We start from the raw sequence: 18,883 nt of genomic DNA on the forward strand, positions 1-18,883 counted from the left end.
AACGTGCCTGCGACACCGCCGCGCCGTTACATCGGGTGACGTGAATACCAACTTTTAGAGCGCTATGGGGAGCTATATAAAAAAAACGTAATATCATTAGTTTCTTTTAACAAGCACTCCGCCCGTGCCTCTGGGGCTGGGCTCGGCGTCAAAGCCATACGAGCAGTAACAGCGACCAGGTCGATGCCAGATCATAAGTACCAGGGTCGGGATGATAATAAGGGTTAATTAAGGCGCTGACACAGGTCGTGTCGCTGCCAGTGTTAGAGTAATAATGAGAGTCGCGATCTGAACATAATGAGGTGACGGAGGAGGCGAAGTGCTTCTCAGCTGATGGTGGCGAGGAAGAGTTAGAGACCCCGTCGGTCCCGCGAGCAATGATGACAAGCAATGATGACCCCTACGGCACCCCCGGCATTGGCACTAAAATACCGGAGCCGCTGGGGCATCTGCCAGGAGCCGCGGGGGCTGTGCGTGTCTGTGGGAGGGAGAGCCGAGTCAGGAGCGCCGTCCGCCATGGGAGCTGTCCGTGGTGCTGCAGACGGGAGCCCGGGCTCGCCGTGCCCAAGCCGTCTCTTCGTTACCTGAAAACTGCACCAGACACCTACCCTGCACCAAACGACAGGGCTCGAGCAGTCTCTTCGTTATGAAAACTGCACCAGACGCCTACCCTGCGCCCCAAGGCAGGTCCTGGCAGGGCTCGAGCAGTCTCTTCGTTATGAAAACTGCACCAGACGCCTGCCCTGCACCAGCAGTCTCTTTGTTACCTGAAAACTGCACCAGACGCCTGCCCTGCGCCCCAAGGCAGGTCCTGGCAAAGCTCGAGCAGTCTCTTCATTACCTGAAAACTGCACCGGACGCCTGCCCTGCACCACAGGACATGTCCTGGCAAAGCTCGAGCAGTCTCTTCATTATGAAAATTGCAGAAACGCCTGCCCTGCATCTGACGGCAGGTCCTGGCAGGGCTCGAGCAGTCTCTTCATTACCTGAAAACTGCACCAGACGCCTGCCCTGCACCTGACGGCAGGTCCTGGCAGGGCTCGAGCAGTCTCGTCGTTATGAAAACTGCACCAGACGCCTGCCCTGCACCCCAAGGCAGGCCCCGGCAAGGCTCGAGCAGTCTCTTCGTTATAAAAAAAACTCCACCAGACGCCTGTCCTGCACCTGACGGCAGGTCCTGGCAGGGCTCGAGCAGTCTCTTCATTACCTGAAAACTGCACCAGACGCCTGCCCTGCACCACAAGACATGTCCTGGCAAAGCGCGAGCAGTCTCTTCATTATGAAAACTGCAGAAACGCCTGCCCTGCACCTGACGGCAGGTCCTGGCAGGGCTCGAGCAGTATCTTCATTACCTGAAAACTGCACCAGACGCCTGCCCTGCACCTGACGGCAGGTCCTGGCATGGCTCGAGCAGTCTCTTCATTACCTGAAAACTGCACCAGACGCCTGCCCTGCACCTGACGGCAGGTCCTGGCAGGGCTCGAGCAGTCTCGTCGTTATGAAAACTGCACCAGACGCCTGTCCTGCACCTGAGGGCAGGGCTCGAGCAGTCTCTTCGTTATGAAAACTGCACCAGGCGCCTGTCCTGCACCCCAAGCCAGGTCCAGCCAAAGCTCGACCAGTCTCTTCATGATCTGAACATTCCGCCCAGGCGTCTGCCCTGCACCTCAAGACCGGCCCTGGCAGGGGCTCCCCCTGGGGCCATTGTCAGCTCCTGGCAGATCTGGACCGGTCACCACTCCACTCAAAGGGCCGCTGGGGACGCGTGATCCGTGCCCAACACAACAAGCAGGGGGTCAGGCGCGCTGGCACCTCTACACCCGGCGTGAGCCACGGCTGACGCATTATAATGCCTGTCCCGGCACATCAACAGACGCTAGACACTGTGGCCCCTCCGCGCCCCTTGACCTCTCTCACGGCACCTATGACGTCATTACTGCCCTCCCGGACACACACACATCGCCAGTGCCAGCACAAGGACCAGCCCCTGTGCACCCCCGTTTCCCGTAAACAACTGCGACACACTCGCGCGGCATACCCTGGATTCAGCGCCCGATACGGCAAGAGGTGAAATGTTATACATGGTCTCAAATACTTGATCATAAGGTACCGCCTAGTCCTCCATGTGGCACCAGGACCACTGGTACCTGGCCTAATCGCCTGAAACAATATTTTATGCATACCCTCTTTTTAGCGCCCCCCGGGCAATTACCCTGGGAAAAGTCATTCTAGTGCCCTCTACCCCCCCCCCCCCCCCCCAGATATCTCCTCTTCCGGTCCCTCGTGATCTCATCCGCACTCCAATTTCCCATGTTTTACTCCTGTGACACCCCATTACTGTCTCTTCTCATCTTTGCCCATCTGACCTACTCAACTACTCATGCGTTGTGGCACCTTTGTGATTGACCCGGCCCTGCCAGCCCGTGGTACAAAATGAACAAGGTTTCCATCTCCTGGCATTGCCCGCTGGCCTACCTATGTTGCAGTCTGTGACCCCAGGGTCTGGATACATTTGTAGACTCTGTGAGAAACCTCGCCCCTCCCCCAGTCTTGATGCCTGGGGTTCACCCCAAGACTCTTTAAACGTGAGAATATGTTGTTTCTGGTCTGGGTACCATTAACACATTCCGTGCCCCCAGTCCACTTTTGATTTATTCTACGACCATATGTGTACGTAGTTATGAGAACGCCTGCAACCCTTCTCCCTTCCTTCAACATGCCAGCTCCCTGAGTAGTAGGCTGTGCCTATCTATCCTTGAAATTCGTGATACCCTCTGTACTACACTCAATGACCCGCCACTCTGTATGTGTACTTGCCATCACACTCTGGGATTTACTGGCATTGTATCTTTCGCGCGCCTTCTGAGCCACTGATTTTGGTACATGTGAGCCACTGGTTTTATGTACCTATCGTGGACTAGGTAACCTTTGTAAGTTCTGTGACCCCCCTCGCCTATCACACACACACCCTGGTATTGTATACATGGACTTGTGGTACAATCTATACGCCTTCCCCTGCCCAGTCAGAGTACCGGTGGTTTATTTTGTAGGGCTCCAGTGTATGTACATATGACATACACTGTACTATCCGTGATATGCTCACGTGAACCCCTCATATGGCACCCGGGGTACCCTCTTGCTGGAAGGATGTGACTATCTGCACTTCCTCTTTAGAGTGACCTGTGACTCCTTCTCCATCACCTGTAGAACCCGCACTGACACCCTGGTGTACTCGGTGCCACCCTGCTAGGGGCACCTATCGCACTCCCAACTCCCGGCAAAGGTACCAGTGCCACCCCCACTCTTCCCACTTCTCCCCATCGCGGACCTGCATCCATACCTTGGGTGACCATCCTCAGGGCGTGTGTGAACGACGCGTCCAGGGAGTCCTTCTCAGCCAGCAGCTCGGGCAGGTACTGATCATCCATTGACCGCGAGCGGTGGCAGAAGTGAGTGGGACGGGCCGCCCGGGCGCGAAGCGATGCACGGGGTCCCCGGGGGTGCTCTGTGCCTGCGCGGGCTCCTGTGCCCAGCTCTCCGTCCTCGGGCTGCGCGGCTGCTGTGGATGCCGTTATCCGCCGGAGTCGCGCGCTCAGCCCCTGCCGCAGCTCCTGCTCCCAGCACCGACCGCCAATGACTGCCTCGCACGCGCGCGCCCCCAGCTGATAAACCGGCAGAGCCCGGCGCGCTCCGGCCGCAGCCGCCAGGGGGGCGTGGCCGCCTCCGAGCGCGCGCGTCCGACGCGCGCACGCTCCGCCCTCCGGCGGCGTCCAACCGCCGCCCCGGCGCTGCTCGCGGCCACGCCCACCTGCCACCCGTCTCGCGTTCCCATTGGACAGGCCGTTGGCTTTGGGGACTTTCATGAATGGGCTGGTGGCGGAGCTGTTGTTAAGACAAGAAGTTGTTTCCCTGGAAGGTTGCTGCCCTCTGGTCGGCTGTAGGTTTATTTAATTCCATCTCAGCCGCGGGTTCAAGGAGTTTTCGGCCATGTGCAGCTGTGAAGCCTCTTCCGCGCCCCGAATGAGAAGTGGAAAATGAAGTATTTCTGTAGAATTCTTGGCTTTATTTACTGGGGTTTCACTACACCTGGCACACTCATTAGTTCAAGGTTGTGCTCTTGCAATTTTCATCTTTACACAGTATACAAATCACAGGTAGAATTTGCAGTACGGTCAGAAAAATTGTAAATACGTCTCGGCAAAGTAATCTGTCATTCACTTCTAATGGGTGTGACGTTTTGAGAGGACTTTTTTTTATCATGGTGACGCAATAGCCAACATATAACGAGGTCATGTTCATTGTGAAGAGATATAACACCAGCTTTCAGATATATATATCTCAAATGAAGGCCTGTGGCTCCTGAAAACTTTTGCTCACTACAAAATCCTAATGGCTAAATTATCTGACTGCGAAAAGTGCACATCTTTAGTGAGAACTGTTCTTTAATTGAGAGACCACACGATAGCAATAGTCTGAAAGCCATGTGAAAGCTTGTAAATCAATGTATTTCTACCTCCCTAGAACGTTCTGGGCCTTTCTGTTTCTCCTTATCACTCTTTTCATTAGACCCCTTCTCTGTCTCACACTATCTCTCGCTGTTTGTCTCGTCCTTTTATGTCTCTTAATCGTCTTGTCCTTCTGTCCTACTGAGTTGAACCGGTCTTCCATTTCCCCTGTCTTTTCCACCACTTTTATCCCCATCTCAATCGTTTCATCACCTTCTCAGTCTAAATTCCACTCTTCCCCTCTATCATTCTCACCCAATCTCTTGTTCCCACCCGGTGGACGAAGGGCAGTAAAAAAAAGTAAGGGAACTGTGATGCTGCATGCAAGGGGTGGGGTGAGTTAGGGTGTGGGCGCAGCTAAAAAAGAAAATGTTCTGTACGTTTTTTCCATCTTTCACTTTCCGGTAAAAACATATAAAATAACACACACATTAAATGAAAATTCAAATGTTAATCAATGGGAAATACGCTATCATTCATTAATGAAACCTCTATTAGTTAATGCACCGCACCAAATCCTGGTTGATGCAGTGGAAAATAGTAACTTGTGTATGTTTAGTGCTACAGGGTCCCAGTCTGTGACAGAAAGCACTGCAAACATGCAAGTTATTATTTTAAACTTGCATTATACACAGTATAAGATAGACTGCTGCAGAATGTGCAAAAAGGTTTAGGATAAAAAGTGTATAGATTTTTTACAGGCTGTACATAGTGCAGCTTTTTTTATAACAGTCTTTTAAAAGCACACACTTCACAGCTTAGCTTGTAGCTCCCTTACAATAACCCTCAAAAATAATTATTGTGTGTCACCAGAAAGCAATTGTTTTTGGTAACTGTCTTTTAAAAGAACACACTTCACATCTTAGAGAGTAGCTCCCTTTTAATACCTCTCAAAATGAATAAACGTGTGTCACCAGGAAGCTTGAAGTGATTCCATCAGTTAAAGCCAATACCGGCTTCCAGGCACCCTTTACATTTGCAGATTGAGAATTTGTGCACATTTACATTTATTTCAGGTAATCGGGCATCCTGCCAAGAAGCCTTGTTTAGCTGTCTGCCACTCCCTCTGTTTCACAGCTCAGGAGTCTCCCTGAATGACACTTCAGCTGAAGCTTTTCAACTCCTGGAATTCATTGTCCCGGGACGGTTGACTTTTGACAATAAGTAGGGGAACTGTTTTCCTAAAATTAAAAAAGTAAGGGCACACCGTTCCCCTCAGATCTACCCCACTTCGACCACTGTTCCCACCTCACTCTATACCTCAGTCTTCCTTTCCTCATTTTCTGTATCTGTCCATCCTCTTCTCTTGCTTTCTAACTCGTTCTTTAGAGCTGCGCTTTTCTCCCCCCAAAGGACATATCACTGATAGTTTATTTTGAGCTGTTTTACCTCATGTATGATTTCCCTATTAAAATTGAGACAAATGCAAGGTGTGCAAACTTCACAACCAATTACCGTTTTAAGTTTGACTTGACTGCACGTATTCCATTCATTGAACATTACTCTGCATGAAAGGGGCGTTGCATGGGTGTTTTGATATGGGTGTTACCGCGCATCATCCATGGAACCGGACACATTCCCAGATTTAGAAAGTTTTGTAAAGCTGGGAATGTGCCAGAATTCTATGCCTCCAGGAGTGACGCAACGAGGAAAAATACTTATATTTCTCCTTGTTTTTTCCTCATTCTATGCATCATAGAAAGAGGAAAATGCAATCAAAGACTGTGTTTCGGCAGGAAGATGACCATCCATGCAACGCAGACACCCTTGTAACATTATGCAAGGGTGTCTGCACTGGCGTATGGCAGCCAAATGTATGCTAGTGCAGGAGAAAGTACATAGATGCGTCCTATTGTTGTTAATACAATGTATCCTTGTGCTTTTAAAATGACACAGCTTGGTGCAGCAAAATGGCTTGCTGCGTTGCGCCATCTTTTTGTAAACGAGGCCCGTGGTATGCAGAATTGCTTCCTGAATGCTTTCGTGAGAGTGACAAGTCTCCTGGCTTAGGATAGTGTTTGACTTGCTCACATGGTCACATTTGGAATGGGAATGCGGAGACTGCTGCATTGTTGTGACAGGTGATCATCCCAAAACATGCACTGATTGAATGGACACAGAGATGGAAGTATTCCATTTACCAGTCCAGCTGAAGGGATTTCTCTGAGGAGAGTCACATGATTCATTAGGCTTTGACACCAGGCAATCCTGTACCTCACACATGATTTCATTAGCCATTGTCATAAAGATGAAGCGGTCATAAAACATGCATTCACACATCCATCCAGTGCACAATTCCTAAAAACAGAAGTGGGGGGACGCTGACGTCACAACAGGAAGTGACGTCATGAAAGGTGGCTTACACCATCAGACTCGTTGCCTCCCCTCGCTCACCCCTTAGATGCAATTGCATCAGAGAAGCCAGTGCGTGAGCAGCGTTCTGAATGAGCACCAATCTCGCCCCAGAGAGGCCATAGAGTGAATGTGTGGCTCCATTTGCTCCAGTTAAGTGGCGTCCCCCCACGTGGTACCCAGACTCGAGCCCTGCATCCATCCATTCCTCTGTCTGTATGTTCATCCCCGAACCTTGATCTATTTACCTGCTTGAGTTTCTCGCTATGGTATATGAGTTCTTTGTAGGACTGTGTGTTTGTGTGTGTTAGGCTCTGTGTGTTGATGTGTGGACATGCTTTCCTGACTTACACTGACTTGCCCAGGCACCAAACAGTCTACCATATTCAACTCCCTTTCAGACCCCAGTTCCTCTCATATTTGTCCCTTATATTTAAACCTTGTCCAGCCCCCACCCCCCTTTTCTTCTGTCTTTCCTCCCCTGAAGCCTATTCGGTATCCCTTGGTCTTTGTGGATAGGTTGTTGTATGTCACGTGGTCAGTCTAGTGTGCGTGTCCGCAGATATTTGTCCATAGTTGCCTGTCTGCTTGCATCCGTGGAGGATGGACGCGTGTTCCTCTCTGCATGACCCTCTCCCTGTCCACTGCAAACGGAATTGGGCAAGGAATCAATCCCGTTTCTTCATATTGTTCATAACTCTGCCTGGCCCCAGCCACGAAGACAACTTACACCTGCACGCAGCATCGCTCTCAGATAGTTCGGCGTAACACACAGGCAGCTAATAATGGTGGAAGACTGAAATTCCCGACTTTAAGGACAACGTTTTTTTTCTGGTGCATTTACTGTCTCACTCATTTTCGAAAGGGCTACCGAAGGCTCCAGCTTCTAGGAGCTAGCAAAACAACATTCTACCGGCGTTTGCGATTGCGAAAGAAAATAGTTTGGCAAAAAAGTAAACATACGTCTTATCCATGTTGGCAATGCCAGAAATGTTCTCTAACGTGTGTAGAAGACTCCTGCGGGTTGTTTAACTTAAGTGACACTTTGCTACATGTTATGTCGGCCCAGCTAACCTCAACACTCATCGGTCGGCTGAATAGCGCCACGTTCCCCTGCTCGGTGCGCGCTTTTTCCTGGTTCTGCGGTAGCCTGCGCGCTCTCCGATGGTAGCGCTAAGCCACTGCTAGGAAGCTTGTGGCCGAGGAGGTGCGAGGGAGACCATAGGCAACAAGCGCCTGGATACCATAAGGTGTGAATAACCTCGCTTTGTGAATCCTGCTTGAGTGATTGATTGAACACAGGCTGTGTTCAATCAATCACGCACTCAATCCCTCTCCGCCGGATCTATTTTCGTCGTACCCATGCTATTGATTTTCTTATCGGAACTGCCCGCCCCTTTTTGATGGCACGTGCGACGAAGTGATTCGCCCAGGATAATATTGTAATCCAGCGGAGAACCCCGAATTAGAGCCCGTATCTGTCGACGCTGTATCTGCGATGCTTCGCTCAAAACACACGTTTTCATTCACGACAGTTTTACTCATAAATATGAGCCCTCCTTTTCCCAGTTTCTGATTTGTTGGTAGCCTCAACCTAAAACCAAGCTTCCCGTCGACCCGCAAACACAGGACGGGCCAAAAGTAGGTTTGTTTGGCTGTGGTCCCGCACCCTCATGCAGCTCTGTGTCCAAGAGCTCTCCCCATCCATGCACGTCACTTGTATGATGTCACTTCACTTTACATGTCAGATCGTCATGACGTGTTTCTCATTACACACAACCGTATTGCCCTTGAATTATCTGAGCTGCCAACATAGAAGGCAAAAAAATGAGTGTTAAGGCTTAGAACGCAGATGTTAAAAAATAAAAACCTGCAATACGCATGTCCGCCAGCGGGCGGATCATTTTCACATTTACAGTAGCGCAGGTAGTGGACATTGTTTCGGGGACATTCTGGCGAAGGCGGGGAGCGTTTCCTTGCTATAAAAGCCATGTTCTTATTTGAAGCAGCTAATCGAAAACAAATACACGAAACCGCGTGCTCATATTCTCACGATGAAGTCTGCAGAAAAGCTTGGCGGGCCAAGGGTCTGTCAGTCTGTAAACCGCAGGCCGATTAACCCTGATCACGCCGGTGAAGTACCACTTTTACACCTCTCCGACTCTATCCTTCGATTCGAATTGCCTCCTCCAGTCTGCCACTTAAACGCCTTCGCCTGCTGAGGCGGAAGTACACGCAAGGTTTAATAGCACACTCGGTAGCTGTAGTTAATTACATAATTGCAACAGCTTTTTGTGCATTACAATATGAATTCATTTCGTGCACTTTTCAATGGTCCCAGACTTAATTAAGAACACGCCACTTACTCTTATGTCTATTTCCAGAGAGCAACATATGGCATCCATGCCAACGTGTTAGAAGAGGAAAGTGGGAGTTAAAAAAAAAAAAAATGATCAGGATTTCTCCCATTGACTTCTATTGAGGGCGGAATCAGGTTTATTGTCATGTACGGGGCTTGCAAGTGTCTCATTACTTACCGGTAATCTTCATTGCTCCTGGTCCTGTTGCCCTCGTCCCATTTATCACTAATGAGATGACCCCATCTTGCCCTACAGAAAAAAGAACAGAGGCAGGGCCGGCTCTAGGCTCACGGAGGCCCTGAGCAGGGAGTGTAGGTAGGAGGCCCGAGGCCGCAAAATCCCTACCAGGGGCCGCCACGCAAATATGTATCTAAGGATATATATTGGCGTGGCGGCCCCTGGGGTTTGGCGGCCCTGTGCAGGTGCACAGCTTGCACATGCCTTAGGCCGGCCCTGACAGAGGAATAGTTGTAGATACTACCCCTCCCCCTCCTATTCAATCAATCAATCATAACACTTGTATAGCGCACTACTCACCCGGAAGGGTCTCAAGGCGCTTGGGGGGGGGGGGGGGGTCCGTTACTGCTCGAACAGCCAGGTCTTGAGTTGTCTCCTGAAGGCGAGATGGTCCTGGGTCAGCCGAAGGTGGGTGGGGAGGGAGTTCCAGGTCTTGACCGCCAGGTAGGAGAAGGATCTGCCTCCGGCGGTAGCTCTTCAGATGCGTGGTACGGCGGCGAGGGCGAGGCTGGTGGATCGTAGCTGGCGGGTGGGCGTGTAGAATGTCAGGCGGTCGTTGAGGTACTTGGGGCCCAGGTCGTGGAGAGACTTGTATGCGTGGGTGAGGAGCCTGAACGTGATCCTCTTGTTGACGGGGAGCCAGTGCAGGTCCCTCAGGTGGCCGGAGATGTGGCTGCGTCGGGGGATGTCCAGGATGAGTCGGGCGGAGGCGTTCTGGATGCGTTGGAGTCTTTTCTGTAGCTTGGCTGTGGTTCCGGCGAAGAGGGTGTTTCCGTAGTCCAGTCGGCTGGTGACGAGAGCCTGGGTGACCGTCTTCCTGGTTTCGGTCGGGATCCATCGGAAGATCTTGCGGAGCATGCGAAGGGTGTGGAAGCATGATGAGGAGACGGCGTTGACTTGTCTGGTCATCGAGAGGGAGGAGTCCAGGATGAAGCCCAGGTTGCGTGCGTGGTGCATAGGTTTCGGTGCGCTGCCCAGGGCGGGGGGCCACCAGGAGTCGTCCCAGGCGGAGGGTGATGGTCCCAGGATGAGGACTTCCGTCTTGTCCGAGTTCAGTTTCAGGCGGCTGTTCTTCATCCACTCGGCGACGTCTTTCATCCCTTCGTGTAGGCTGGTTCTGGCGGTGTTGGGGTCTCTGGTGAGGGAGAGGATCAGCTGGGTGTCGTCGGCATAGGTGGTGATGTTGAGGTTGTGTTGGCGTGCAATGGTTGCAAGAGGTCTCATGTAGACGTTGAAGAGGGTGGGGCTGAGTGATGATCCTTGCGGAACGCCGCAGATGACTTCGGTGGCCTCGGATCTGAACGGGGGGAGGCGGGGTTGGAGACTACATAAGCAGTATTTACCCAGCATTCCATCTGGACTATCAGTTCTTCTATATGAAAGATGGCTATTTGAGTGGGAGGGAGGGAGGTGATGAATGGGACGAGGACAACAGCACCAGAAGTAAGGAAAATTACTGGTAAGCAATGAGAAATTACCGCCAGGTCCCCCTTGTCCTTTTCCCCTTCCTCACTAATGAGGAATAGCCAAGCTGTGCTCTCCGACTTTCATATGGAAAAAGAAAACATGAAATCAGCACAGAGAGCCCAGCATCAGAATGCGGCATCCCATACTAATTTATTCAGAATTCCAAATTTAGTAGAAAACCCCTGTTCCAAAGTTAGTTGCTTCACATAATACATTCTGCAAATAGTTATGTTTAACAAAAGTGTTCAGGGTGGCCCACTTAGACCCCGAAAAATCTCAGCAATCGACACGTCCTTCAATTCTGCCCATGTAGCAGCAAGCTCTAAGGTGGATCTACCTTGAATCCCAGTCAGAGGAAGAGTGCCAGACAAAGAATATGTCAAAAAAGCAATTGCTTGATGCATCTACCAATGGATAAAGAAGCCATACCTCCATAGGTGGAAGGTCCAAAAGAAACAAACAAAGAAACAAACAAAGAATCAGTGTTACGAAAGGATTAAGTCCGATCCAGGTAGATCAAAAGAGCTCTCTTAACAGTTAACAAGAACCACTGCATTTCCAACTCAGAATCCCCATCAGCATACAATGCTGATAGTATGACTTCCTGATGCCTAAGAAACTGAGACCCTACTTTGGGAACAAACGAAGAATCCAGACAGACAACTACCCCATTGTAAGAAACAGACAAAAACGGTTCCTTGGCCATAAAAGCCTCTAACTCTCCAATGCGCTTGGCAGAAGTGATGACAACCAGAAATACAACCTTGAAGGTCAAGAATTGGATATCTACAGATTTGAAAGGCTCAAAAAGACGGGAGACCACGGCCTTCACCATTAGTGGCAATCACCACAACAGAAACAACAGATTTCCCAAAGGTCTTGACAGAAAAAACCTGCCCAAATAACCTTGCCAAAAAGTCCTCTGCATCCGTTAAACTGCCTCAAGGAGATCTTAATGCTTAAATAGCTACTCACTCGGCCCTCAAGATGGAGACAAATTAATGTTTCTCAAAACCTTCCCACAAAAACTCCCGAACATCATTCAGATGACCTACCAGGGGGAAAAAGTCTCCTGTAGTGAAGAGTAGTCCCAGAACTACTTTTAGAAACTGCTCAAATGCCTCTCATAGGACTTCAATGTGGGCAGGTTTCAAGACTGCTAAATAGCCTCTGCTACATGGCCTGGCAGACTCTTTTTTTGTAACCCCTCTGCTTAACTTCAGAACTGAGAGGCACAGTCGCTGTAGAGACAGTAAGGAAGAGGCTCTGAGAGGGGAGGGATATCAAGGAATCAACTGAGGACCAAGGACCATCAAGAATTTTAGCCTGGGAAACCATGAGCTCCAAGGCCAGAATGGGACCAGAACCACCATTACCATGACCTCCCTCATCAGCCGATTTAGCAACCTGGGAATTAGAGAAACGGGAGGAAATGCACAGATCAACTTGTCCGGCCAAGGCTGGGTTCAAGTGTCCACCTCTCAAGCACCTTACTGTGGACTGCAGGAGTAAAACCTGCATACCTGCACATTGTGGTATAGAAAGGGCAAACCAAACCTCTTGCACAGCTGAAGAAAGACCACCTTGACTAAAGCCATCACTTGGGAGGGAGGAAATATCCAGCTGAGTGAATCAGCCACCCCATTGTGCAGCCCTCCGTTATGGACTGCCACCAGAGATTGCAAGTTAATTTCCACCACAGAAACAGCAGTGTAGCAACAACATTCAAAGAACTGGACCCCTGACTGATCAGATTCGCAACCATAACCTGATTGTTTGATCTGACCACTAGATAACAACCCCCAAGATGGTGCTGATAACCAATCACAGCTCTGTACACTGCCAAGAGCGCCTTCCAACTGAAGGATCATCTGCTTTCCTGCAGCGTCTATCTATGCTGCAGTGACCACTTTTGTAGAGTGTCCCCCCAACCAAAGAAGCTATCATCCATGGTAAGGATCAATGGCGGATCCTGCTGAAGAGCTATGGCCTTGGAAAGGGAGGGAGGCAAAGCCCACCAAACTGGCTCTCGGATCACTTCTGCAGTTAATGCAACTAAAAGCTCAAAGTCTCCTGACTTTGTATCCCAGAAGGAATGCAAATGGCACCACAGCAGGCGAAGATGAAACCGAGCCCAATGGACATGAAGACTGCCGCTGCCATTTGTTCCAACAGTTTCAACCATTGCCCTACAGGAAAAGAGTGGCCGTCTATCACTCGTATAGAAAGAAACCTTAACACAGCAGCCCAGTGTCAGGGTATAGTGAAGCACTCTTACCTGTCGATGTGCACCATGAGGTTGCAGGGATGATGTGGACCCACCTCGTACTGTCCTACCCGTTGTTCTGAAAGTAGATGAACTTAGAGAATTACCAGTAAAGCGCAGAGAGGGGGGCCTCCCAGGATGTTATCCATCTGGTCTTGTCTTCCTGTCGTTGACCTTAAAAGGATGAAGGGGAATTACTACCCCTCTCCAATGTGTGTCTGTTGAACCACTACCCACCCATTGCACCCTTGGGTCTGTGTGTGTTGACCCCTACCTGCGATCAACTGGAAGGCTGCTCTCTTAACAGGGGATTGTTTCTGTCTTCCCTGGCATATGTGACATGGGCAGATTCACTGAGAGAGATACAACAAAATCAAATCCTCCAACATGCACAGATGTCACTAGTAACTGAATACTCATTGATCATGTACTTATCATCTCTGAATTAAGCCATGTATTGGAGATACGCTTGTATTTGTTACATGAGTTGCACTACTCCTAAAAGGGGTTGTAGGATCTAAGTCCCACAATAAGATTGCACAGAGATTCTATGTTCTTGCACCTTTTCAGGAATGTGAATTGCACAGTTAAAGTTGAGCAAGGTTCACTAGTGTACTTTAAAGTGGATTTATATGCTTTAAGTTGTTGATGGTTTAGGCAGACTGCAGCATTGTACTACTGGAGCCGTATGACGCTTTATTTATTTATTTATTTATTTATTTAAAGGCTTATATAGCGCTAGACTCAACTCCCGACGGAATATCTCTGCGCTTGGTTCACCTGACGGCTGCAGGACAATGCCCTAAAGGATATACAAGGCTTATATTATCTGAAACAAAAACGTCTTCAGTAACGTCCTAAAATGTAGGTAATTGTTACATTGTCTCAGGTTGAGAGGTAATTTGTTCCACAGACTGGGGCCCAAGAACGAAAGTGCTCGGCCTCCCAGTCGTGCTTTTCTGATTGGTGGAATCTGAAGCAAAAGTTGGTTACTGGAGCGAAGAGTGCGTCCTGGTTTGTAAGGGATGAACTTTTCAGCCAGATACAAAGGACCTGAACCAAAAATGCTTTTATGGATAGTACAGCAGGTTTTAAACTTAATCCGTTGCCGGATAGGAAGCCAGTGAAGTTTATCCAAGAGGGGGTGGGATGGAGTTCTAGGCGTGGCATTAAGAACCAGCCTAGCTGCGGTGTTTTGAGCCACTTGTAGTCTACTCAGCAGGTTGTCATTTGCAGATAAAAGAAGACCGTTACAATAGTCCAAACGGCTAATTACAAGGGCTTGGACAAGGGTCTTTCTAAAAGTGTCTGGCAGGAAGGTAAACACGCGTCTCAAGAGTCTAATTACCCGAAAGCAGGACCCAGTCGTTTGATTCACGTGTTCCCTTAAAGACAGACCTTGGTCCAGTCGCACGCCAAGATTTTTCACTGTCTGTTTGGGACTGGGGACAGGACCCAAGTCTAAAGGCCACCAGTCAGGTGACCACAGAAGTGGGGCCTCCCCAAATAGCATGAACTCAGTTTTCCCTACATTGCATTGCAGGAAATTGGAGGCCATCCAGCAGGACACCGCTTTCATACCCTCCGCATAAGAATGTTTAATTGCAGGAGTAAGAGTCTGAAATGGGAATAGAAGCTGGTTGTCATCGGCGTACGACCCTGTAATGAATCCATACGCTCTCACAAGGTCAGCTAGGGGGGCCACATACACGTTAAAAAGTGTAGGGCTCAGGCACGAGCCGTGTGGGGCCCCCTTCGTAAGATCTGTAGGAGAAGAACGAAAGGAACCCAAGTTGACACTTTGTGAGCGGCCTGATAGAAAACTCTCAAACCATTGCAGAGCCAAACCTCCTATCCCAACCTCCCCCAGACGACTGAGCAGTATTTCATGCAATATGGTGTCGAAGGCTGCGGACAGATCTAACAGCACTAGAATCATGGAGCCCCCTTTATCTTGCAACATCCTGATGGAATCTGTCACAGAGAGGAGCGCAGATTCTGTGCTGTAGTTGGGTCTGAATCCCGATTGGGAGTGATCTAAACCTCCCGACACCTCGATGAAATTTGACAAGTGGGTGTTAACAAGCCTCTCAGTCATCTTGCTTAGATGAGGAAGAAGGGAAATGGGGTGGAGGTTGGATAGATCTGTCCATGGGAGAGCAGAGTTCTTGTGAATGGGATTTACAAGGGCCCTCTTCCATTCTTGAGGTACTCGACCCTCCTCGAGGGAAAGATTCATCAGCGTCTGGATCATAGGGCAGAGCAAGTTGCCCAGTGAGATAGCTATTTTGGCAGGCAAGAGATCTAGTGGGGATCCTGTTTTAACTTTGCCCATCAGAGAATGGACTTCACTCTGGCTGACTGCAGGAAAGGCGGTAAGTGTGCCAGTATCACAAGTGATGGAATGCAAGGGGGTGATACAGGGGCTACCCTCAAGGTTAGTGACCTTAACAATTTTGTCATAAATCAGCTCTATTTTGTTTTTAAGAAAAAACGAAATGTCATCGCACAATGATTGTGAGAAAACGTCTGAGCTTTCACAGGCCGGGGGTTTAATAAAATCCTGTAGAATCCAAAAAATACCTTGGAGGAATTCCCAGCTTCTACCAACTGAGAAGTAAGGTGGTTCTTCCTGGCCAACCTAATGTTTTTATGATATAAGGACAAGGCATCAGAGTGACTTTTTTTACTTTCCTCAGTGCGTGTTTTCCTCCAAGTTTTTTCCAATTTCCTACAGCCCAGTTTTTCCAGTCTACGTTGCTCAGTGTACCATGCCTCCTGGCGAGGTGCAGGGCGCTGTTTATACAACTTCATAGGGGCGAGTGCGTCAACCGCAGCTAAGAAAGCCGAGTTAAACTTGGCCAAGGCGGACTCAACATTATCCGAGGCTGTGATGGAGGGTTCCACTAAAACCTTCTGGAGTTCATCCAATGTCACTTTATGCCATTGTCTGCGCCAGAAGGAGGGAAAGGGGAGTCGTTTATTGGGTTTATCCAGGCCTATAAGGGAGAATTCAATTATGCAATTGTCTGACTAATTCACTTGAATCGGAGGTCGACAAACTATCTTAGAGCAGTTAGTAAAAATCATATCCAGGGTATGGCCAGCCAAATGGGTAGGGCCATTATTTTGTTTAGTGGGCCCTAGCATGGAGAGGTCCGAGAAGAGAGACGAAGTCTCGGGGAGGTTGGATAAGTCGCCATGTATATTAAAATCTCCTAGGAGAAGAAAGTCCTCTCCAGCTTTAAAGTGGGGGGCCAATAGTTCAATAAGGGAGAGTGTAAAACCAGCACTTGGCCCTGGTGGACGGTAAACCAGGGCCCCCTTCCAGTGGACCTTGGATGAAGAGCTGGTTCTAAAAACCATAATTTCCATCAGGGGGTTGCTCTTTTGTTCTAATATAGAAACATTCAGCCCCTCTCTATAGACAATAGCAATACCCCCTCCAGTTTTAACCGGTCGATCTAACCTTAATATTATAAATCCCGCAGGGATGCCCAGAGTAATTGCAGGGGCGGTATGTGATTTTAACCAAGTTTCGGTCAGAAAGCAGATCTCGGGCTGTGCAGTGGAGATCAAGTCCCAGATTTCAGTATGATGTTTAGGTAAAGAACGAATGTTACATAGAAAACTCTTCCAGCCAGTCAGCGGAGGTATTTCCCCCTTATAGCACCCAATGGTGCTATAAGGTGTATGGGAAGCCTGAAAACGGCAGTGAATACATGAAAAAGGGCCTTCCACGCATGGCCAAGAGTCACGGACACAGCCCACTAGAGGCACTGATCGAAGATCCAGTAAGGCATGGGCTGTATAACTGATACGCTTTACTATAATAGAACTTGTACTAACCTGCGCAGAGTCCATGGCCCCTAGCCCCGTCCTGTCGCGGACGGGCGCAGACGGGCTACTCTTTGGCTACTCTTCGGCTACTCTTCGGCTCTCCCTGTGCGCGAACGCTGCGCGCTCAAAATCAGGCGAGGGAAAATAGCCCTGGGGATGCTACGACTAGAGCGCTAACCGCTCCAGTGGTAGGGCGGAAGTGCCTGGCTCTCCCTGACCCGCCCTCCGTGCAACGGTACTAGCTACCACGTCGGACCGGGGCGGGCAGGAGTGGTGATCGAGCCCAGGCTTCCAAGTTTAGACAGTGAGTGTCAAGCCCCCCTTGTAATTCCCCGAGTAAAGTGGCACAGGTAGCGTGTCCGATTTGCAGGCAACACAAATGAATTCCATATTTCCAATTAAAATAAACGGACGATTTTAAAGGTGCTGCATAAACAATTCAGTGCACTGACAGTTCACCTGAGGCGAACAAGCGGGTCAGGGAAGACTCTGCCACTGTCTTCCCTACCGCAGCTCGCCCTCAATCAGACTCCGCCTAAATAGCCCTGGGGATGCTACCACTAGAGCGCTAACCGCTCCAGTGGTAGGGCGGAAGTGCCTGGCTCTCCCTGATCCGCCCTCCCGCAACGTTACTAGCTACTGCGTCGGACCGGGACGGGCAGTAGTGGTGATCGAGCCCAGGCTTCCAAGTTTAGACAGTGAGTGTCAAGCCCCTCTTGTAATTCCCCGAGTAAGGTGGCACAGGTAGCATGTCCGATTTGCAGGCAACACAAATGAATTCCAAATTTCCAATTAAAATAAATGGACGATTTTAAAATTGCAGCATAAACAATTCAGAGCACTGACAGTTCACCTGAGGCGAACAAGCGGGTCGGGGAGACTGCGCCACCTGCTTTACCAGATTACAGAGACTCCTTGGCTGAGGGAAAACCAGAAGCTAAACAGAACCCTGGGCACACGTTATTAGATAGATATGCTTAATAGCAGAGTCTCTGATATCACAAATATTTCCTTAATAAGTCCATTTAAGGTTTGTGGAAAGTTTTCAATTAGTTTTACTCATTGTTATCGACAAGCACAAAAAGCCAACCCGTGTTTCGTCACAGTGGGAAGTATATCGTGACTTCTTCAGGGCTGTAATGCAAAATGTGGAACCTTCCAAACAACCGTCTAGCCGGTGATAATTCTAAACCGGCTGGTCTGTGTTCGGTAACAGAAAATAAAAAAATCAATGGTACAGGAGCAAATGAACCGGATTAACAGAGATCCTGTGAGGAAAATGTTTGTATAGAGGTTTGGGCGGCGTGTATGCCTGTAACGCAAACACGTAGAGCTGTTCAAGGACACCGCCTCGCCAGTGAAAAAATCCAAGCGGCTGGTCTAAGTTTGGAAGTGGAAAATCAAACCAATAGTGGGTATTAGAAAGCAGGAAAACCGAAAAGACGGTGATCCTGAAAGGAAAGTGCGTGTCCAGTAAGTTGCGCCGCGGGTATGCCATAGAGTACCGGAGCATCGGCGATCCTAAAACTGCAGCGTTCCAACGAAGGTTAGCAGGTGGGTGCGCCGTTGACCATGACCTTCAGCGAGTACACTGATGCGAGGCACAGGCACTGGTTCACCTCTGTTCCAGAAGTGAGGTGAACAGGCACTTTCCTTTCAGGATCACCATCTTTTCGGAGACCGAACACAGACCAGCCGGTTTGGAATTATCACCAGCTAGGTGGTTGTTTAGAAGGTTCCACGTTTTGCATTACAGCCCTGAAGAAGTCATGGGTTACTTCCCACTGTGATGAAACACGTGTTGGCTGGTAGTGCTTGTCGATAACAATGAGTAAAACGAATTGAAAACTTTCCAC

The 18,883-nt window shown here is 49.4% G+C and overlaps 1 protein-coding gene across 3 annotated transcripts in view; it reads right to left on the reverse strand.

Annotated features, from left to right (window-relative positions):
• The window catches only part of KHDRBS3 (KH RNA binding domain containing, signal transduction associated 3), a 257,176-nt gene extending 253,531 nt beyond the window's left edge, over positions 1 to 3,645 (reverse strand). For 2 of the 3 annotated variants that reach the window (XM_078686712.1, XM_078686711.1), the window contains exon 1: positions 3,341 to 3,563. In XM_078686712.1, coding sequence (XP_078542838.1) covers positions 3,341 to 3,428 — 88 coding nt within the window. In that variant the 5' untranslated portion in view covers positions 3,429 to 3,563. Of the gene's footprint in view, positions 1 to 3,340 lie in introns of all 3 variants that reach the window. The other variant, XM_078686713.1, reaches the window with a different exon arrangement.
• Positions 3,646 to 18,883: the final 15,238 nt, after the last annotated feature.

Source organism: Lissotriton helveticus, chromosome 4_1 (genome assembly GCF_964261635.1).
Source record: "Lissotriton helveticus chromosome 4_1, aLisHel1.1, whole genome shotgun sequence".
In the NCBI taxonomy this organism is placed as follows: domain Eukaryota; kingdom Metazoa; phylum Chordata; class Amphibia; order Caudata; family Salamandridae; genus Lissotriton; species Lissotriton helveticus.